General features: G+C 37.0%; 1 protein-coding gene and 2 long non-coding RNA genes across 3 annotated transcripts; all 3 read right to left on the bottom strand.

Moving 5' to 3' along the window:
• Positions 1-5,821: 5,821 nt before the first annotated feature.
• LOC141609429 (uncharacterized) lies at positions 5,822-6,294 on the bottom strand. Its single transcript, XR_012527425.1, has 2 exons — positions 6,183-6,294; positions 5,822-6,089 (listed from the first exon to the last, which is right to left on the bottom strand). It is a non-coding gene; the product is annotated as an uncharacterized LOC141609429 (long non-coding RNA).
• A 7,009-nt stretch (positions 6,295-13,303) lies between these two features.
• On the bottom strand, positions 13,304-15,088 carry LOC141609430 (uncharacterized). The gene is made up of 2 exons (XR_012527426.1): positions 14,976-15,088; positions 13,304-13,857 (listed from the first exon to the last, which is right to left on the bottom strand). It is a non-coding gene; the product is annotated as an uncharacterized LOC141609430 (long non-coding RNA).
• A 606-nt stretch (positions 15,089-15,694) lies between these two features.
• On the bottom strand, positions 15,695-22,906 carry LOC141606570 (putative nitric oxide synthase). The gene is made up of 13 exons (XM_074425749.1): positions 22,315-22,906; positions 21,053-21,238; positions 20,560-20,646; positions 20,385-20,464; positions 19,651-19,732; positions 18,937-18,957; positions 18,759-18,804; positions 18,470-18,588; positions 18,214-18,327; positions 17,833-17,931; positions 17,654-17,743; positions 17,064-17,173; positions 15,695-16,223 (listed from the first exon to the last, which is right to left on the bottom strand). The coding sequence occupies exons 1-13, from the start codon at positions 22,765-22,767 to the stop codon at positions 15,974-15,976; spliced, it is 1,737 nt and encodes a 578-aa protein (XP_074281850.1). The 5' UTR covers positions 22,768-22,906; the 3' UTR covers positions 15,695-15,973.
• Positions 22,907-24,083: the final 1,177 nt, after the last annotated feature.

The following is a 24,083-nucleotide window of genomic DNA, read 5'->3' on the forward strand; positions in this document are numbered from 1 at the left end:
TGAATCAGCGATAACAGCAATGTTCACAATCGGAGGTAACACATCCGACCACTCAGACCGACCTACTACTCTAGGAAATAAATGAGCTAAAGCATGCGCTACAGAGTTATTAGCTCGGTTGGTATACGACCAAATAACAGAATTAAAAGAGCAAGATAAACTTAAAATATCACTTAAAACTAAAAAAAATTCAGAACGACCTTCTTTCCTCTTCTTCAACGCACCGATTACTTGGAGACAATCGCTTTCAATGATAATGTTTGAGTGTCCATGCCGTAGAGCCGCTACAAGACCTTCCAACACCGCAACAGCTTCTGCCACATGTGGTTCCCACACCTCCTTCTAAGCCCTCGACACCGCCCATAACACCTGTCCATGTTCATCACGGCACACACACCCTACCCCTACTCCATCGCCCTCCTTCACCCCTGCGTCGACATTGACTTTCACGAACCCCTCCTTGGCCCTCTGCCACCCTTCACTCCGGCTTACCCCAGCCGACCCATCTCCCTCCCTTACCTCTGTCCTCGTCATCCAGCCTCCCCCCTCAATCTCATCACTGACATCCCTCGCGCGTTTAATCACTCCTAAATGATCAGCCACCTTCTCCTCGAACACAACCTTATTCCGATGTTCCCATAATGCCCAACACCCTACCATTGATTGAAACAAATTTGGGGCTTACCATCGATCGATTGATAATCGATGGGAGCCCCGTGTATAATTGATGGAGGCTAGGGTTTTTTTAAAGAGAAGAGAGTATTCGACAATTCGTGTTCAATAATATTGTTTACTGTTGTTTTATTCTTTTAATTAACCTACTTTTATTTTGGGCCAATTCTTTTATTGAGCACGTACTATGCTGTAGGATAATCTTATAGGATAGTTACTATTGGTTTTTTATTTGAGAAGATGACGTTATGATTTAGAATAAGTACGAAGTATTTGATTTGGGTCTTTTAAGAAGTGGTCTGGTTTTATACTATGAGACCGTCTTGTCTAACAATTTGATTTATGGGCTATTAGTTTTTTATTCGTCTTAGAGACTAGGTAGCACGGACACTCCTCCTAATTGGTCTTTTTGTGTCGGACACACGTCAAAACTTGTCCGACGACTATAAAGTCGTGTCTAACTTTCTTCTTTTATTTGCCCACATGTCCATGGTGAACATATTTTGGACACAGCTTCACACGGAACAAGTTGAATTTAAGGTAATTGATGTGTGTTGTTTTATGGTTAAATTGGAGGCAAATGATGTTCTTTAGACGAGAAATGAGATGTCGAAAACGCTTGATTATAAGTTTAGTTTTTTGTTTTAGAAATGAGAAAATTTCTTTTGGCATTTTTTTACAAGTTAGAGTGTCTCCTGATGATGACATTCTGCCGTTCAAGGAAGGTCTCGAACTTAATATACGAGTTGCATACGAGGAAGAAGGAATCACTATACACTGAATTTTGGTTTTTAACGCTAGAGACAATCCAGTCGACTTAATATGTACTTTTTCCGGCGAACATTGGAAGATTATATCTTGGTAAGCCCTAAGAAAATAATATTTTCTTGGTTTTCACCTGATCTTAATTCTATCGATTTAACTGTTATACTTGTACATGTACCGCAGTCTGTCCCTCCACACCCACACCCACACCCAATCCCTCCACTGTCTCAACACCTCCTAATTCTAGTACCTCCTCCAACCGCACAAGAGTCCGATGCCAAAACCCGTGAGAGTCTCAGCCTCCCGTCCATTGATTTGGTAGAGGGAAAGTTGTACAACCTCATTTATACCATTTCGTTTGAGCGGCCTGATGGTTCTCGGGATTATTACTTTAAAGGGGTTGGTTTGAATACTTGCAAGACAATGAGTTCATTGTTGGTCAGACTATTGAATTCTTCCTTCTATCCGGATAATTGTTCCACCTCCCACTATCCCTGATGAAGCCGCTACCCCTGACAGAGTTGATGTTGATCTCCCTCCGTTGGCTCCTCCTCCCCGTAAAAAGCGAGGGGGATCTTGATGCTTCTTCCTCAAAAAACTACAAGAATGCCGGAATATAACATTCATCCCAACTCTTTTGAATCATGAAATGTGGTTTTATATCGGGATTCGTTTAAGTGAACTAAGACAATGTAAACTAGGACTTTCTTTTCAATGGTAGAAATTTATTACTGGGGTTCATTCAAGACACATGCATGTTTCTTTACTGTTTTTTGGCATTGAATCATGAAATTAGTTCTATTACCCGTGAAATTCACGGAACTAACTATTTTGTCACGTTATTGTTGTTATGTAAGTCCAGATTTGTGATCGCATTGGGTCCTGAGAACAAAAGTGTCTCGTAAAAAAATATTTTTATTAATCAATATGTATATTGACATAATATATTGTCAAAGTATATTTATGTTACCTATATGACCACAATTTACTAAACTTTTGTCAAGGATTATTCGTATTTTGCCACGAATATTGCTACGTTTATTAATATTTTGACACGATTATTGTTATTATTTTTTTTTTTTTTGATGACGAGGAGGTTGGATCCTCCCCGGATACAGGACCCCACCCTGCTAGGCGCCTGTACCATGTGAGTTCTTTCCCGCGCGGATTATTCCCTCTCCGGGCGTCAGGTCCCCAGGAAAGTGTTCATCTAGGGAATCGAACCCAGGACCTCGCAATTCCTCCTTAGGAGGCTTTGAGGTTACCCTGGAATTCCACTAGACTCACACATCTTGGGTGATTATTGTTATTATTGTTGTTGCTGTCTTTGATTTTTTTTTTTATTATACTCCATCTGTCGCGGTCATTTGTTTATCTTTAATTTTTCTTTCATTTAAAACAGTTGAACTACGTAATTAATTCAATCGAAAAGAAATTTTTCAAAATAGAAATTTCTATATTTTTATTTACGAACAATAATTTAAGATAGATTGAATGATTAACATTGTTTTGAAAGTATATAGTGAGAACTATAAACACTGAATAAATAAATGATGATTTTCTCATAAAATTAATTCTAACAATTAAATCCCAAAAGTTATCTGTTTGTTTTGATGCTTAAGGATTGTTTAGGTTACATTTAGAACGAAAAATCGAATTTTAATGATTGTGTTTAATGCTACAAATATTTCAACATTTTAAAAAAAAAAAAAAAATACATAATGACGTGATTTGCTAAAATTCTCTCAAAAGAGAAATTGTGTAATGTTATGCTTTATCATGCCTTTTTACTATACACTAGTTTCGTGACCCGTACAATGCACGGACTCTTTAATAATGCTTCTGTCATTGTATTTACAGTTGGACTTAAAAAAAGAAGTTTTGCACAAACGTAATTCTAAAATCACCCATGGTCTACCCATTTGACTATGTAAACTTCTTTATAGCTGCATTTTGATAAGTGATTTATGTAAATTTAATACCAAGTAAATGGTTTACAATAGTTTGCACACAAACTTTTCCTACACGTGTATATTGATAATCTTTCTGCCAAAATACTCTTTTTTTTTTTTTGGGAAAAGTGTAAGTAGTATATATTAATAAATCACCCATACAAAATTGTTCAATGCTTTTTGCACTTTCCATACAAAGTTATCATCCCCTACAAATCATATCTATCCAATCTTTGACTCTTCCTATTTGTGATTGTTTGTTACTACCTCGTATTCTCATTATAGTCTCTTTTTTACATTTGTGAACCAATACTCTAGTATGTGGTACTAGTCCATCAATTCGACATTTGTTTCTGCTGGCCCATATCTGATAACATAAGCTTGTCAATGCCATCACTTGCTTTATCAGTAGCGATTTAGTTATGTACTTGACCCACCAATCAATAACCCCCGCCTATACTAGGCACCTGTATCATCATCAACCATGTCTGCACCATAGCCAAACATCTACTGCTAAAATCAGATTGAAAGAAAAGATGATCAACGGATTCAGCGGCAGCTCTACATAGATAGCATTCATTGAGCTGGATTATGCCCATCCTCAATAACCTATCCATTGTTAGTAACCGCCTATGAGCAATCATCCAAATTGTGAACTTATGTCGTGGTATAATCATGGAGTTACTAACCCAGGGATGCCACTCCTTGTCAGGACCCTGCTCAACTAGCCACTGGTAACCCATTTTAATGGTGTAACTATCAAGCCCCTGAGTGAGGAAATGAGGCTTAATGATATCCTTCACCCAACATATTTTTTTCCAAGCCCAACTAGCTCCAACCCCATTCTTATAATCAAGCCACTCCTGATTCTTGATTTACACAGCATGTCAGCATGTATCCAACGCACCCATAGATGGTCTGTCTTAACAGCAAGCCACCATACATACTTGGCAACTGCTGCAACATTCCACCAGTACAAGTGTTTCAGGCCTAGTCCACCCTTCTTTAAAGTTTGACAAACCTGATCCCAGACAACCAGAGCTGGACTCCCCTTACTATCAGTTCCATGGCAGAGAAATTTCCTGCGGCTTCAATTTAGTTGATGATAGTTTTTGGTAATATAAAAATGCGTGCCTAGTAGTTATGCAAGGTACTCAATACTGATTTGATGAGGACAACTCTCTCAGCATAGGAAAGTTTCTTTGCTCCCAAACCTTGTATTCTAGCAGTAATTCTCTCAGTGAGGCATTGACAATCTTCCACCCCAAGTCTCTTAGGAGTGATATTCACTCCCAAATACTTAAATGGAATCTTCCCCCTTCTCATCCCAGAAACTCTTTCAAGCATTATCATGGTGTTCTCATCAACTCCATTACTATACATATTAGACTTACTGTGATTCATATTTAACCCGGATGCTTGAGAGAGAGTTTTAAAGGCTCTTAACAAAACCAGCACAGACTGTTTGTCCCTTCTGCAGAATATGATCAGGTCATCCGCAAAACATAAATGACTTATCTGCACCCTCTTGCAAAAGGGATGATATCTGAACTCTGGTTTGATCTGAAGCCATTCTAGAATTCTGCTCAGTTATTCAAGACAGATAGTAAAAAGTAAGGGTGAGAAGGGGTCACCCTGCCTTAGACCTCTTTTGCCCTGAAAAAAACCAAACAAGTTTCCATTGAGAGAAATGGAGTAGGTGGCAGTGGACATACATTGCATCAGGAGTGCCACCATGTGATTAGGAAACCCCAAAGCCTCTAGCATCTTTTGCAGGAAAGACCACTCAACACTATCATAAGTTTTTTGTAGATCCACTTTCATCAAAATTCTAGGGGAGCAAGCCTTCCTCTTATACATTTTGATCAGATCCTGAGTGAGCAAGATATTTCCAACAATGTCCCTGCCTTTCACAAAGGCACTCTGAGAGTGACTAATAATGTCAGGCATAATGGTACTGAGCCTATTAGAAATAACCTTAGCAACACATTTATAGATTATGTTGCAGTAGGCTATAGGCCTGAAATGAAGGACACTATCTGGGGCATCAGTTTTAGGGATCAAGGTTATGGTGGTGGTATATATTACATACCTTCAGCAACTTTCCAGAATGAATGGCATTCCTCACAGCATCAGTCATCTCTTTTCCTACAATAGCCCACGCATCCTTAAAGAATTTGCTACTATACCTATCGGGGCCAGGAGCTTTGGTGCCAGGGATAACGTACATAGCCTTTTTAATAGAGCTGATCGTTTGCGGGCTTGGGCAGGACACGGGCCGGGCCTAACCTATAAAAATGTGTCCGGCGGGCTTAATTTTCATGTCCGTGCCCGCTATGGCGGGCCTATTATAGTTGTCCATATCCGCCCATTACTAATTGGCGGGCTTGCCCGCGGGCTTACGGAATTTAAAACATAAAGAGCTGAAAGTCTTAAACATAAACGAAGCTGCTATAATACATAAAAAAAAGGCTGTTACAAAAACATAAAATAGGCCAAAATGTAAACTTTCATCAAATTATCACTGTATGCCAATTTGAGAGTATAAACTTAAATTATTTCTCATACATAATGTCTCAAGTTTTATAAATAAAAAGATTCAATGTCACATGAAGGCAGAAACATCTTCCTCGTCCATATCTTCGCCTTCATCGTCATCTAAGCCAAATGTATCACCATATCCAACCAAAAGTGAAGGACCTTCAAAGAAAAAAGAAATAATGAACAACGTAGAATAAGAAATCGTATTATATTTAGCGCTTGTTGAAAAACAAATATAAGAAAGTAATTTACCCGATGACAATTTTTTAGCTCGTAGCCAATCCTCATAACAAGCAAGGGCTTCAATAGAGGACTTTCCTAGAGACGCTCTCCATGGGTTGATCAATTTCTTACCCATACTAAATGCAGATTCGAAGGGACAAGAGAGAGACGGAATCGCCAAAATATCACGAGCCATACATGAGAGGTTTGGAAATCGGATAGAATTATTTTTCCAATATGGCAAAACATCAATATCTTCAACCCTCTCCTCTAAGTACAACTCTAGTTCTGACTTTTGGTAATCAGACTTCCTTTTCCTATTCATAAAGGCTATAAAACCTATCTCGTCTTGATCCATACCAAAGACTAGTAGTGGCGTATTAGTGCTACTAGTTGTAAAGTAAGAAGTGGAAATGTGATCAGATGGCCCTTTATAATAATCAAACAATTCAATCAAAGTCCCCTTAATATGCTGAGCAATTTCCTTAGCATATGTATCGCCAAACAACTGTTCATAACAATACTCAACCTTGTCCAATTTATAACGAGGGTCCAAGACGGCAAAGACAAGAAAGCAATAGACGTAATCCCACCAATATTTCTCAAATTTCGTTTCCATCTCCTCTACCATAGTATACAAAGAATTTAAGGGGTTTTTTGAAACCTCAGTCAATTTTTTGTGAATCTTCCATACCCCATTAAAATAAAGATTTGAAGTCGGACTCTTAGAGGCTGAAAACATGTTAGTGACGTCATAGAAAATTTTTAAAAAATCATGGAGCTCTGAAACTCGTTTCCACTCTTCCTCTGTGAGAGCAAAGCCTTTAATATCCCTATCCCGACCAACTACATGATCAACTACCTCTTTGTAGTAAAGAAAGCGATCAAGCATCAAGAAAGTGGAATTCCACCGATAAGATTATCCCCACGCAACTTTTTTTTTTTTTCAAAACGAAACATTGTTTCGGCTACACCAAAAAAATGTTTCTTCTTAGGGATTGAATGTTTCAAATGCTTGACTATACTTCTAATTTTTAACACCACATCATCAATCAAGCGTAGTCCAGCTTGTACAACAAGATTAATTATATGACAAGCACATCGAATGTGAAAAAATTCACCACCAAAGAACAAAACTTTCTTTCTTGATAGATCAGATTTGAGATAATCAATCATTGTATCATTATAGGATGCATTATCTACTGTGAAGCCTAAGACTTTACTATCAATTTTCCATTGTCCCAAACACAAGGCAATCTCATCAGCTAGAGATTGACCATCAAATGGTGGTGTCAAAGCTCCAAATTTAATTATTCTCTTCTCGCAATTCCCAACTACACAATCCAATGGGCAGTAATACACATATATTCATCATCAGTGTGCTCACTTCTCCAATTATCTGTGGTAAAACTAATTCTGCCACAAGTGTTTTGAAGTAGTTCAGCTACATCATGTTTTTCGTCCTTAAAATATTTCATAGCATCTCTTTTCAAAGTATGCCTACTTATTATATTAAACTGAGGACACATTGTCCTAATCATGTATTTGAACCCGGGTTCCTCACAAGTAGTAAAAGGATGCGCACCAGCTACAACATATATGCATATAGCTCTACGAACCTCTTCTAAATTAACAGACGGATTTTTCATAGACAACAATGTGCCACTACCGGTTTCAAGATTACCAGCTAAGCAATAGTTCCTAATGTCTTGATTAAATCGTTTAGGACAAGTTCGGATATGCCTTTTAAGATGAGATGTCCCACTGTTTTTATTAGCGATTAAAACAAGAGAACAATAATAAAGAAGTGGCTTTTACCGATTTATCGTAGTTCTTCTTCTCGCCATATGTTGCCACACCTCTGACTTCAATTTCCTTCCCTTATCATTCACTGGTGGCCCCTTAGCATTACAAGGAAGTTCCTCTTCCTCATCCACCACGACTATTGGTGATTTTACGTTCCCTGGCGCCATTATACTACAAACAGAGACAACAGATAAAAGAAAACATAAACAACATTGAATTACATTATAATATTATAATACAAAACAATATTTCAAAAACTAAACAAATATACACAACACACGTAACATTTGCAGACATGGTGAAGTAAATCAAAGATTGTTAACCCCAAATTATTACCTCTGTTATTAATTATTATGAGACTATATATAATAGTAGAAATTTCATACACATCGCATGTATTTGCCAACAATTATATCTGATTTCCAAATTTTGATTGAATTTAAGACAACACACAGTAAAATCGAATCACAAATCTAAAAATAAAAATCAATTTGATGCATAGAAATTAGAAATTTAGAATACATACCTGATAGATCCGACGAACTGTGTAGTTTGACAAGATGCAATACTATATCTAAAGAAAGATTGGGATAATTAATTGAAAGATAGATTGGGAATTGAATTGATGAACCAAAAGTTGGAAAAGGAAGGGTTTGACAGTTTAGTAAATAAGGAATTAGGGATTAAGAGAAAATGAAGGTATTGGGTCATTACTACATTAGGCGGTTGAGTCGTATGAAGAATGAAGGATACTTGAAGGGTTTTGACTTTTTTTTTAGTGTTGTTAATTATATTATATTGATGTAGTGTATAAGCGGGCTTGACGGGCTGCCCATGGACAAATTTGTTTAGTCCGTACCCGTCCGTTAAAATAGCGGGCCAACTTGAACTTGTCCGTTAACCATTTTTTAAAATATTTTACGAGTCCAAGCCCGCTTCAATAGCGGGCTGGACGGGCCGGGCTGGACGGGTTGGCCCGGAGATGATCAGCTCTACTTTTTAACCTCCTCATCAGTTACTGGAGCAGTTAAGATATCCCTATGAGCCTCAGTGATGCATTTTCCCATCCTGACTATTCCTTTGTTTACAAAACTAACAGCTTTAGAACTACCAAAGAGGTCTTTGTAATAAGATTCAAATGTCTCATGTATCTCGTGTGGTTGAGTACACAGAAGGCCATTCTTATTCTTTACTTGATACACCTTATTCCTCAGTCTTCTATGTTTGATACTAGCATGATAGTAGGCTGTGTTATCATCTCCATCTTCCATCTGATTTTCCTTAGATTTTTGAAGTAGGTATTGCTCCCTTGCTTTTTTCAACAGGAGTAATTCCTTAGCACAAGCAGCTTCAGCCTCACACCACTCCTTAGTAAGAGGATCCTGAATCAACAAAATTTGAAATTCCCTAAGAGATATTTCAGTCACTCTAGTGATGTTCTCAATATCGCTAAAATTTTTATTGTTCAGCTCTCTAAGGCCTCTCTTCAAATTTTTCAATTTAGTCACCACCTTATACATTGGTGTGCCTCTGATATCCTGCACCCAACTCTGTTTCACTGTATCTTCAAAATCATCTACCAGTGACCACATATTAAAATACTTAAAGGGAGCCCTCTTCCTAGGTTCAACATTTTTTAAATTAACCTGACAGGGACAATGGTCAAAGAGCCCTTCTGGTAAAAAGTTTGCATAATATTCAGGGAAAGAGGTCAACCAATCAGTATTAATAAAAACCCTATCTAGCTTACTTTAAACCTTAGAGCCACTCTCATGCTTGTTGTTCCATGTGAAGAATGCCCCTACAGATTTAACCTCAGCTAGATTACAAGTTCCCACCATTTGTCTCATAGGCAGCACCACATTCCAAGAAACTGGAGCTCCTCCAATTCTCTCATTTAGATTCATCAGGTTGTTAAAATCACCACAAACCATCCAATCAATATTAATACCAGTACTTAATTGTGTGAGCATAGGCCACAAACTAGCTCTCTCCTGCTCTTTATTAAAACCATAAACTGGGGTGAACCAGAAAGAAATGTCCCTAGGTTTGTCATAGACAAGGGAGTGGATCACATGTGCAGTGATACACCTCACATCTACTACAAATTGACTAGGCTACCATATTAACCAAATTCTTCTTCCTTTATGTTTACTACTGTTGGTGCAAATATACCATTGTTGGCAAACATTATTCTTAACTTTTATCCAATTGCTACTTATAATCTTAGTCTCAATTAAGCCAAACAAACCAACATTATTCTGATTAAGGAACCATTTTATTTCACTCTGTTTATTTAAACTATTCATATCCCTAATGTTCCAAAACCCTAGGCTACCCATTCAAGCTGCAGTTTCATTAATCCTCTATTTCCAGCACTAACACTCCTTGAGATAGAAAGATTTAAGGCATCCATAAATGTTATACCTCTGGGTGTGTACTGCCTACTATCAGGGAATTCTTGCCTCATCATCCTCGAGAGAATTCTCCTTGGAAAATATTGCCCTGCTCCCACCTTAGTAACTTCCTCCACATGAGAATCTACCCGTGCTGGGGCAGTCTGTGTTGGAGTACATACAGGTGTACTATTAGGAACAGCTTACACTGGAGTAGATTGTTGTACTGGTTGTTTAGGTGCAGGTGTGCGCTGCTTAGGGCCAGACTTCTGCTGAGGGTGTTGTACAGCAGGTAGTCGTGGCTTTGGTCTCCACACTTTCTTTGTAATTCCAACAGTCTCCCCTTTCCTGCAATGCTCCTAGAGATGCCCCATCCCCTTACATTTGATGCAAGAGAGGGGTAACCAGTCATATTCAACCTTAACTTTCTGTGTCTCACCCAATTCATATTTGAAATAATCTCCTTAGGATAAGACTGCCCAATCTGCACTTCAATAAGCACCAGGGTATACCCAAAGAAGCTTCGATTAGCTGTGGAGTCATCACACTTGATAAAACTCCCAACCTCACCACTAAGCTTCCTCAAGCTGTCTTTTCCCCAGAATTTAACCTCCAGTCCATACAATTTCATCCATATTAGCACCCTTTGGACATCATGTTTAATGAGTGCAACATCAGGACTCCACTCCTTAATTATTACTGGTTTATTATCAAACAACAGATGACCATTATTAAGGATGGCCTGCTGCTGTGCTTTTGTTTTAAACCGCACCATGAATATCCCATTAGGTAAGAAGGAAATCCTGTCAACTCGATTATTTGGCCATACTCGTTTGACAAAACCTGTTACCACCGAACTGGGCGGATTGGCTCTGAGCATATAGCAAAATACCGCAGTTGACCAGAAAGATATCTCACTTTCCACATCAGCGAGTAAGAGCTGAAGCATGAGACGCTCCTCTGATGGGTCTTCTTCCACTCCAGTATCACTATCATACTCTTCATCTTCAACAATAGGATCAATTTCCGTCTCAAATCGCAAGGGCGAAACCCTAAGTGAAGGTCGTCCTGCAAGATTTGGGGGAACCTGGCGATTTATTATTTTATTATTATTATTATTATTACTACTAGTACTAGCTTCAGATAAGTCTGATTGTTTTTGATTTTTTTATTAATACTGATATTATTACTAGTTTTGCTGAGATTATTATTCGATTTCTTCCGTTTCGCCATTGCAGAATCGAAGAATTCAAGGTCTTTCTCTCACTAGTTTCTCTCTCATCGTTTCCTGCAAAATACTCTTTTGATGTTTGCCGTTGTCACGAAAATCCTCTTTTCATACGGTTTTTCGATTTCACTTTACCATAAAGGTCACAATAATCCTTACAGTATAAACTACTTAACAACACAAATTCTTGTTTCAGGCGGGTTTAAGTTAAGACGCACTCACAGTCAGTATGAATAACATTAAAGGAAAAGGGACTGTCTTAAGCAAGAATTACTGATTTAACAAGGGTCATGCTCTTTCATGGACATGATTTACTCAATCATGGACATGAATGACCATTATACCCTTGTCATTTGCACCCCTCATTTTACATTTTGTTTCATAATCAAATGAATCAATCCAATTCCCATCAACAAACCACCGGTCGTCCCCCACCGCCGCCTCACCTAATCGACCGGACCACCACATCTTTTCTCTCCCATTTCATAAAAAAGGAAAAAAAAATAGAAAAAGTTTAACGAAAAGAAAAAAAAGAAAAGGATAGAAACAAACAACGTCTGCATATCATTGATTTTCAAATTGTATCATTGACTTCAATGACAAACCACTAAACCAATGAACCACCCCTGAAATTCACGTTTAACTGGGAGTATTTTTTAATTGTCTCGAATGTCGTGTTTAATTGAAAGTTCTTCAAACCCTAATTTTTTTTGGTCTAGATTAATTTTAACTACCTAATTTGATATAGTCTAATTATAAATTTGAATTATTACTCGATCGGCATGAGAAATACAGTCTATAATTGAGTAATTTTGATGGATTTAATTAATTTGGGGGGAAGGAAATTAGAGAGAATTTGTGTATTTTGTTTGTTAGAGGAAGGGTAAGATATGGAAAATTAATGGCAAAAAGTCCGTGAAAGAGTAATATTTGTACATGAAAGAGCAACTACGTTTAACAATTATTAACATTAAGACATCAACTCGTTAAGCAAAGAGTCAAATACATTCCAAGCTGAACCCGAGCACCGTCTCGTGGAGAATTTGAACCATATATAGTTGGGTATACCACATTATCGTACAAAAGACCTGCAACCGCTGCCCCAAACAAAGGTCCGACCTAATAACCAAACTTGGTTCTTGAAATTCCCACTAACCGCGGCCACCCCAAAATGAGTACACCGGGTTCATTGACCCACCCGAAAAGGAACCTACTGCTAACACATTTGCTCCTGAAGTAATCCCAATGACTATGGGCCCAAATGAACCCAATTGTTTATGTTTTGGATCACTTGCAAGTTGCAATGTGAATTTTGAAGACTAACCCAAATGTCATCACACCTTCTAAAATGGATGTTCTGAACCCCGTCATTTCTCCTGCTATTGCATGGGTCATTACATTCTGTATCATCACACATTAATCAATTCTCTGTGACGGTCTCTCAACAATGTCCGTCTTCAGCTTGTAACGTTTTGTAACAATAATACTCCCTCTATCCCAGTGAATAATTTACATTCCCTTTATTCCGTGAGGGGAAAATAAAACAAATGTAAATTATTGACTAGGACGTAGAGTGTAATAATCTTCCAAATAAGAGAGATTTTGATCAAATTACCGACCCACCCCATTAATTAATTAATTAATTTCCAGGTAGGCACAGATAAACAAAGCAAATAAGTAACTTTGTTGACAACTAAATTAGAAACGGCGAAACATCACTAACAATAAATCCATCTAAACATGTGTAGCAATAATAGTTAAACTACATAGTTTTAATTAAATAATACTCTCTCTGAACAGGTTCTTTACGTTTTTTATTCTTTTGTGAGGAGTATTTTATGAAACGTAAAGAACCTGCCGAATAGGAGGGAGTAAAGGTAATCTAAATTACATACAAATCTAGATATCCAATGTAGGTAGATTCATCATCACTATACATTATAGAAGATGAGTTGGATGCCTTTGGTAGCTCTTCGAGTGTCTTCTTAAATTGATCAGCATTGTGACCATCAAACCGAATTCCATACCGAGAAACATTAATCTTTGAATAGCATATAAATAACTCGTTCAAAACTGATGCGTTACCAAGAAGAAATTTCATCATATTTAGTTCTCTATCGCATCCACAGGGATTGTTTATCACAATTTGTCTGAGATGAGATTGAAAACATGAAGGGATATTTGTAGTTCTCCAACCTTGGGCTTCCAAAGCAGCTATCTCCGAATCTTCACGACCACTAACAACACATCTATCATTGTCATGTACAAAGAAACCCTGCAATCAATTAACACACTACACACCATATCACAACAGTTATCCAAATAAAGTTTAAAACAGGTAAGAGGCTGCTGAGACTCGGATAATTTATGCAATAATAAATTATCAGTAAATGACTCAAAAAGAGAGAATTTTTCAATTAGATTGGGACGTTTTACGCAATGTGATACATGAGAATTATCCAAGTCAATGCTTGATATCCAACAAAAAGCTTGTTGTTTCATTCTCTTGGACACTACTTGTGTTGCAGCAGCATCCTTGGTTGGGAGGATCGACAAAATTCGAGTCAATAACTCATTTGGTAAACTGGTCAATCTGTCTACACAACACGGCCTCAATAAACTTCTCCTTTTATACGAGCTTGTAAGGTTCCGGTCTATACTTGTCATCGCTCCTCCTAATCCTAAATCCTAATCCTAATCAAAACAAGAAATAATTAAACATCCCATCTAATTTAATTATTTGAATCATACATCTGTAATCAAATTTAATCATAATTAAATTTCCCATCTAATTATTTGATTCATACATCTGTAATCAAATTTAATCATAATTAAATTTCCCATCTAATTATTTGATTCATACATCTGTAATTAAATTTAATCATTTGGAAACTGGTAAATCTGTCCACACTACACGGCCTCAATTAACTTATCCTTTGATGAGCTTTTGAGGTTCCAGTCTATCATTAATCCTACTAATTAATCAAAACAATAAATTAAACATCCAATATAGTTATATGATTCATACTCTCTTTGTCCTGGTAAATAGTTTTAGAAAAGTCGATGAGAAATGAAACCTATAATTAATCAGAGTCCGTCTCATTATAGACGGCCACTATCTATAGACATATAGTGGCCCCCTCACAAAATTAAAGGGATAGGGCAAGTGGGTATCCATCTATAGCTATAGACGGATAATGTCCATCTATGATGAGAATTTGTGATAATTAATAAGAGAGGTTTGAGATATAATGGCAATAGCAAATTAGATTCAGATCATACTCCTATATACAATAGATATGAGATTTCAATTCAACAAAACATATGAAAGATAAAAACGATTAATAATAAGGTACTAACTAATTGAAGGATTGAGAAGAGGGATAAACAAACCTTAAAAAAGAGGATGAATTACAAATTATTCTTTATTAAAAATTGACAAAGGAACCCAACGTTTCAAGATTTCTAATCACTAATTACTCCTTTTTATACCCCTTTTGGCATATAATTATTCCTAATCACTAATCACTAATCACTAATTACTCTATAATAAATAAAACTCTATAATAAAACCAAACTTTACAATAAAACGGGCCCAATTTAACATAGGCCCAAATAATTCAAATATTTGTAGATTAATTGTTTTCAAGATTTCAGATCAAAGCTCTTAATTTTCTAAATTATCCAACTCTCTTATTCTTATCAGTAACTCTCATATAGGACCGTCCTATAACATAGGACTGACCCAAAAGGAGAGAAGCCCAAAAATAACACCTCTAAGTTAATTAGTATTCTATTTTTATTTTAACAACACGACATTTTATGATAAAAACTAACATTTAAATATACAATTTATTAATATAAAATTTTAGGTTATCAAAATAAAATATTTTTTTTACAAGTATATTAAGGACTTTTGGTTATTTGATTAAAAAGGGGAGCTTTAAGTAATTGTTTGGGCTTTTGGATTATGGGTTGGTCTTATGCTATAAGACAGTCCCATACAATAATTTGTGTATTCTTATAGGGTTGTGCTATAGCATACTTATCCCTCCAAAATTAATCTGCTTAAATAAGGAAACAAAATAATTAAAATAAAAACAAAAGTGGTATAATTCATTAAATGCTTGGTCACATTAATGCATGAACTATTAGTACAAATTTACAAAGTATTGTTTACATCTCGTTTCATCGTGACGAAATACATTGTCGTTAACCAAGTTAATAATGGATGTCTATTGTTTTCCTAGGAAAAAGATGTATATATACATCGAGGTCCCTTACTGGGAACTAGATGAAATACTCGAGCCCTCCAATTGAGGCATTTTTCTCGCGTAAACAAACATGGTTATACAACATTTAGTTCAAAATCGCTTTACAAGAGACCTTTTTCAGTAATACCAGTTAGGTCTTGTCTCTTCTTCCAATTCTGTTATATCCCGATACTGGTACCATTCGCTTCCAGCCTTCCCTATAGGCAGAGGTGATCGGATAAAAACTTCAACGGGTTTTGGGACATGTACTTTAAAATGTAATTCGTCGATAGGCAGTTCAGAAATCGGATTGGATGTGACGAGCTCTTTGCTGATTGGTTCAATGGTGATCCATCCTAGGCCTGAAATGGCTACATCACAGAGCGGCCTAACAAAGAGCGAAATAATGATATCAGAAGTCAGAACACAACCGAAACTAAGCTTATCAGTATTGATGGTCATAGAAAAAAGAAAGAAGACCGTGTCGGTAGAGCTGGCAAATAATAACACGACACGAACCCTACACGAAATTAACGGGTTTGGGTTGAGGCTTAATGACCCATTTATGTAAGTGGGTCGACACGAACACGACACGATAATTAATTGGGTCGGGTTTGGGTTGAGCTCTTTAAACACGAACCCAACACGAATGACCTATTTACTAAATTAATCCTAATTTTTCTTGATTCTCCATCACATAATTATACTTAAACTTTCCAAATATGGGCATGACACGAAAACACGACACGAACCCGACACGAAATTAGCGGGTTAGGGTTGAGGCTTGATGACCCATTTATGTAAGTGGGTCGACACGAACACGACACGAGATTTAATTGGGTCGGGTTTGGGTTGGAAGGTTTGTGACCCGTTTACATGTGACACGAACACGAACCCGACACGACCCGATTTGTTTGCCAGGTCTACGTGTCGGTAGTCAAGGGACATCGAGACATTTATATTATTCCGATTTTCTCATTTTGATTCATCCCAAAATAATTGGTCATTACTATATCTAGTAAAATAAAAAGTGAACTTATATTATCCATAGGTAATTAACATAATGGCACGGGTAACGTGATATCTGTAGATGTAAACTTTCAAGTAAAGGGATGATAATGGTATTTTCATCGCTAATTTTTAACTATAACCTCTAGTGAAATTGAGACGAAACAAATGTGATGGCGAGAAAATAAGATAACGATGAAGAATGAAATTCAATCAATACCCCTCGACTTCATCAAATCTTAGTTGCAACATGCGGTGAGATTCAAGTCCCTTCCAGCTCTCCGCCCTTAGCTTTCCCTTCGGAGGTGTTAGTAGCACTCCTATTTCTTTCTGCAACCATGAAATTCACCACCATAAAATGAAATAAGTGGGGTAGGAAGTAACACGAACCTACGATCCTTTAAACCTTCTTACAGAAACCTAATCGACAAAAATTTCTACATAATCACTGGCATGTGAGTAGCTTATTGTCTAAATGATCAGCATCTTACAAAAAGCCAACAAATACAACAACAACAACAACATTACCCCAATGCCTCAACGGCTCCCGCAAATTGCGGGGTGGGGTGGGGGGGGGGGTCGGATGTACGCAGCCTTACCCTTGTGTTAGCAACACAAAGAGGCTGTTTCCGAATGACCCAAGATGAAAATTGCGTCGAGAATTGCATCGAAGGACCGCTACTTCACAAAAGAAAGAAGCACAACCACTTTAGTGAGCCATTTTGATTTATTCCATTATAATCCATAACCAAAGAGTAATAAGTCTTTGGCTCCATAGGAAATATGGAATACAAAAAGCCAACAAATAACCTTGTAAAATTCATCGGCTTCCTTTGTAGGTACCACATGAAGCTGTAAAGCCTTTGGTCCGTAAAAGGTCAAACGCGTGCAAGGTAGAACCTGGAATATTCAGCATCATTAGTTCATTGGTCATTATGAAATTCCATGATAATTTAAATGCAATTAAGATCAAATGCGGAAATCTGAACCTTTAATACATCAACTCGGACAAGACCACCCCAAAAAATTGAGAAACCCTCCAATCCATTTGCAAGTGATATGACCTCTTCGCTGCTTTGATTCGACCCCTGAGGATTTCAGTCAAGTGGAATCCATAATCAGGGTTCAAACCCCATACTGTTCTACTGTCTGGTTTCGACTTTGACCGTCAACTTTAACCATTAATTTCTCAATCATAAGTAAAGGTAGAATATTAAATTTGTGATTTTGATTTATCAAAACAGCTATTTTCATATTCGTTTTGTGGAATATGTGAGAAACTCGTGGTTAAAGTTGACTACCAAAGTCAAAGGGCAACGATATACAAGGGATAGAGGGAGTACGAATAATAAATAGCAAAAATGACCTACAGGAAATGATCGACCCTTAAGCCGACTTTGAGGAGCAAGGGCAGGTAAATCATCTGTATGGACTACAGCAGCCTGCCTATGATGGAGATGCACACCGGGAGTGTCGTATAGTTTCTGCACAAAGTCAATTACCATGTTGATGCTGCCAAGTTTTGAACTTAGGTCAATAACTTTACGAACTAAGCGAGCTGATATCAACAGATCTTAAGAATAAGAGAATGGCTCGACAGAGTGATAAGTTTACAGGATTTCATACCCCTCCTCCAAAGAAAGCATCTATTTGAATGGGACCCAGGGTAGTTCCCGGAACAGCAGATTGAATGGGCTTATATTTTTGAGCTGCTGCAGCAACAGGATCCTTATCCGCCATCAACCCTAGGTAACAATTATCAGAAATCAGTTACATTAATTAGACGTAACACGTAAATGCCTATAATGGAACAAGACAAAAAGGGTTGGAAGAGGGGAGAATGGACAAAATATAGCAAAATATATTATTAACGGGAGTCGCGAGAAAGGAAAAAGAACAAGAAATTTAATCTTACTCAGTACGGCATTGATAAACGCAGATTTTCCAACATTAGCTGTTCCCTACAGAGAAGAATTGAATTAACATCACGTTAAGGAGTTGAGATGACCGAGAGGTCCATTAGAACATCTTCTAAGAAAAATTTGGAGATGACTCTAATTAACTCCAATGTTGAAATCAAGGAATCTACTAACCAGGATGTACACATCTCGTCCCTGCAAACAGAAGGGAAGGCATCAGGTTCAAGACTTACAGCTACAACCTATTGTACTGAAGAAATAACGCAAATAAGCAACTATCATGAATAAAATTACCTTAGGCCTAATAAAGAGACGCCCATTACAGGCTGGGAAAGGGAGCTAGGAGGTATAGAACTAAAACCATACATAAAGCAAAAGACAAATTTGGCATTGGATTGCAATATTTATGCAATGCCTCCGATTACTATTTTGCGTAAAACTGTCCTACAGATGCTTCTATCATCAACAGCATCACCAACATTGACACTATCCCAATGCCCTCAAAGGTCCAGCAAATGGCGACGCAAGGGGTCAGATGTACGCATCATTTGTTAACATAAAGAGTGTTTCCGGATGACCGAAAATGATAATTGAGCCGGGAATTGCGTGGATTTAGTCCTTCAAAATAGAGAAGTTAACATAACCAGCTTAGTTTGCTTTATTGCATCATTATGCAGAACCACAGAATAATTAGTCTTTGGCTCCATTTAAAATGGAAACACGGATGCCTCACACATATGCAATTAACTGTATCCAGTAGTTCCCCACTGCAAATCGATGTTGAGTTCTCTAATCTAACATGTTACATCTATTACCACAATCCTACGCATGTTTTGTCATTTTAGTTCTCAAATATTGAAACGCAAATTCTGCTGAAAATTAACGGACCTTTTTCTCCTTCTGAATTTCTGAAACAACTCCAGTAATTCCAACCAGGGACTTCGAACTTGTCAAGTGAACACTTATGACACTGTAAAAATGTTCAATCGGATAAGAATCAACACATTTATCGGCACACATACACATATGAGGCATGGGAAAGAAACAAATACATGAAATTAGGTTCCCAAATCCCAACCATCACATCAAAGAAAATATGAGCTGGAAAGTATGATGCAAGGTGTCTAAAAACCTCGGATTTTGCCACTTCTCAGTACAAATATATTGAGAAGTCAACAGGAGAGAAGATTGGGTTATATGTTATGTAAGTGAACCCAAAACCATTTAAAATGGAAGTAATCATCCTGCAGACTGCATAAATTGAAGGTAAATGCCCTAACCTCACCGTTCACATGTTGATTTTCTTAGGGAAATAATGTCCAATGGTCAGTCATCCCCCTCTACTCATTATATTTATTAACATACTTTTATATCTTTATTATGGAGTCACACCGAAAAAATTACGTATAGAAGAATATAGATCTTAGAATTGGCATCGGTATACAAGCATGAACTCTCATAGCTTATATGCTTGTATGAGTCAAAAGCATTATTATCTAAAGGTTACACAAAAATTGTGCAATGACAGGTAATTTCTCTAGGATCCTTTCCGTGAAGGTAACCGAAAGAGATGAACAATAACTTTCACTCAAGATTGATAGTCCAAGTTGTCTAAAACTTACTTCAACTTTTTCTTTGTAGTCGCTTCAACAACCCAATCGCCAATACAGTTCATGTCAGTTCCTTTAGGGAGGAGGTCAACCTGAATGGATGTACAAGCACTGAATCACAAGCAAGGCGCGGCAGCATTATCGTTGATAAAGCTCACATACCAAGAAATTACTACCAAGAAATTACCTTGGTGACAACTAATATGATCGGATTTGCACCGGAAAGATCACGCACACGATTCAAGAAACTGCCACTGAAATCAACAATGTCCACCTACAAAAAAAACCCTAAATCAATGTCATGGAGCACCTGTGACATGCTGACGACTAAGCATATAATTCTCATTCGACCACAAACAAAGAAAAATTAAGACTCCAACCAATGGGAAGATTCAAAATGTGAATTCTGATTCCTACATGCATGAAAACAATGGAGGACACAACTTTGATTGCATGACCAGTCCACTATAAATGAGCATCATTATATTTTGTTGATGTCAATGTAATATTCTACTATCTTGTATGGAAAAAAAAAACTCAGACTAAAGCAAGGAAGTGGAAAATAAGTAAGAGCACACGAATGTGGACACAATGATGTGATACAATGTTCTTGGTGGCATGTTACATGATTAACATGGTATTTTAAACTAACAATGCTTTAGTTGAATAACAGATCTTACCAGTTTAACAATCAATGCTTTCTCATGGCGCAGATGAGATAACTTATCACGTAACTGCTCAGCGGTAACAAATTGCTTCCCTCCAGCATAACCTCCATGCCCACCAACAGCAGTAATCATGTGTCCATGTGACAGAAGTTTGCATCTCCCACAAAGAACGGTTCTGAGCTGATGATGCTTCTTTTTCTATGTCCAAAAGAGAAGTAATACAGTAAGTTTGGATGCATTCAATTAGTACATGACAAGTACAATATTTTAGTTCAGTTTCTTAGCAACCACCACAATAAATAGCATAGCTAACTATCTATAAGGCCAAAATGAAATCATGAGTTATATTTATGGGCGTTATGGCCATAACAGAACATACATATCCGCAGCATTTAGGAACCTCAACAAGAACTCTAAAGGGCAACCATTAGAACACTCCAAACAATTTCGAGTTACAAAGTCACTGTTATTCAAACAAGATACCCTTTTGGAAAGAGCTAAGATTTGCTCTTATAGGAAACCTTTAGACAAACAATGAAGTCCCCCATCATAGCCCGCAATACAGTGGTAGATGTTCGCCTCTAAACACCATTATGCAATCAACTAGTCCCCCATACACAATGCTAGAAAATAAAACCAATGCCCAATCACAAAGCACCATAACTATCTGGTGAGCTATATTGTGACCAATCACTACTCACTTTCCAAAAGCTTCAACCTGCAATCACCTCGTTCCTTTTTTTGGTAAATCGCCATCTCATTCACCCTAAAAAAACACATTTCACGTTGCTATCATTTTCAAACTAAAGCTTACATTATTAGCGGACCCTAAATCATTTTCAAACTAAAGCTTTGCTATCATATCAAAACTCCTACATCAAATATCAAAGACAACTTGCAATATTCCACTGTAAAATTCAAAAACACCAACCTGCAGCAATCTTAAACAAGCCCAAATACCATCACTGAGCTCAACCCAATTATTAGCAGTAAAAGGAACTAGCTTTCACACTTAAAAACCCACATGCAATTATGAGCTCAAGACATCATCAAACACAATTTAGGCAAAAAAAGGAACAAACTTTCACACTTAAAAACACCACAAAATTTCAAAATTACAAATTGCAGGATATGGGGTAAGGGACTAGGGGGGGGGGGGGGGGTCAAATGCACGCAATCTCACCCTTGTGTTAGCAACACAAAGCGACTGTTTCCGAATTATACAATTATCAAACACAATTTATCAAAAAATTACCAAACTTTAACAAAATTACCAACTGATAAGTATCCAAATCAACAAAACCAGGAGCATCAGCTTCATTCGTCTGCAATGGAGCTCCACACCCATAACAAGAAGCAACCAAATTCATCACTTTAACCGACCCACTCAACAATTCATCATTCTTCTTCTTTCTTTTCTTCTTATTAGCTGAAAGAACAATCTTTGAAGCTGCCTTAGCTTGATGATACTCCAAGAACACCTCCCCCCTAGTTGGGGCAGATGGTCCAGTACCTACGGTTTCGGTTTCGGAGTCGGTTTCGGGTTTTGAAACCCTGATGTTCTGTGTGGTTTCATAGGTAATTGGGTCTGAATTTGCTCTACACTTGATGATTTTTAGTTTTGAGAAGTGGGTTTTGTAAGGAATGTGGAATTTTGAAGTGGGATTTTGGAATTTTGGATGAAGTATGGGAAGATTTGGGAAAATTGTGAGGGTTTTAGGAGGCATTTTGGGGGATTTTGGATGGGGTTTAGGAGATTGAATGAAATTTTACTTCTTTTGAGTAGGATAGGGATGAATTACGAATGTTTCATTTTACAAATTTTTTATCATTTATATATGACTTAATTTCGTCTTTCTTTAGTTTAGCTTATCTCAACTCAATTTAACAAAAGATTTATACTTCAGTTTAGCTAAGATTACTTCTGTTATGGGGTAGTAGTTTCAAGACTTTCAATGGGGTTTCGGGGTCCTACAATGGTAGAATCGGAACCCGAAAGCTCACTTATCAAGCTCCATTTGTTTTCGTGGTTTAGGTTGCTCCCATTTCGCTCATTGCACTCATTAATTCATTTGCTCGGAGGGTTATCGAGGCACGGAACCTCAACTGGAGTGAGAAGACGAAGCGACCACCTCCCTAAATCAAGCTTTTGAGCACAAACTTCGTTTCAAATTAAAAAAAATAACTGGTTCTGATTATATACATCATGTATTCTCATTTTTTAAAAGCATCTACTATACTTTAAGCTTCATGAAAAGTTTTACAAGTGCACAAAGACTTTGAAGAGACAATACTTGATTAACATAGTGAGAAACTATATACTTTTCCTTGCCAAATAAAAATAATTTATCTTTTTAACATGTGTTTAAGCCACTTTTGATTGATTGCCAGCATATAGTTCAAGACATTAATGACGTCATGTAACCATAAAATCATAGTTATGAAGCGGTAATATAAATTCAAAACCACCTATACAAACTTCAGGGTCTTCAGTAATAGAAGTCACTAAGACTTTATAAATATTCGCAATTTATATAGTAAGATCACTAATAATAAGAGGTGACTTAAGTGATAGGAACTCGTTTATTTCAACTTTAATTAGGGGTTCGATTCTTAACCGCTACATAGTGCACTCATTTAAACAAAATAATGATAATAAGATTATCGAGTAATTCACGTAGCCATCAAGAAAATCAATGTTTACCTGTTCATAAACATCACATTATGACAATTTAAGCTCATTCGATAAATGGTATATTGAATTTTTTTCTACATCTTTAATTTATCAATCTACTAATTTGAATGTCTGATTATTGAAACAAAAGATAAGAGCTCAATCTACTGCTTTATAGTACGTGGGTCCCCCTACAATATCCATTTAGGAGGATTGGTAAAAATGACAAAATGGACAATTTCACAAAAAAACGGCAATATTATTTGCTAAATTAAGATTTATTACCAAATACTCCCTCCTAGTCTCTTTGTTCTTCCCCTCCAACATTTGCACAAGAATTAAGAAGGAAAAATAAAAAAATAATATAGT

The sequence above is a fragment of the Silene latifolia genome, chromosome 10, assembly GCF_048544455.1.
Source record: "Silene latifolia isolate original U9 population chromosome 10, ASM4854445v1, whole genome shotgun sequence".
Taxonomy (NCBI): Eukaryota; Viridiplantae; Streptophyta; class Magnoliopsida; order Caryophyllales; family Caryophyllaceae; genus Silene; species Silene latifolia.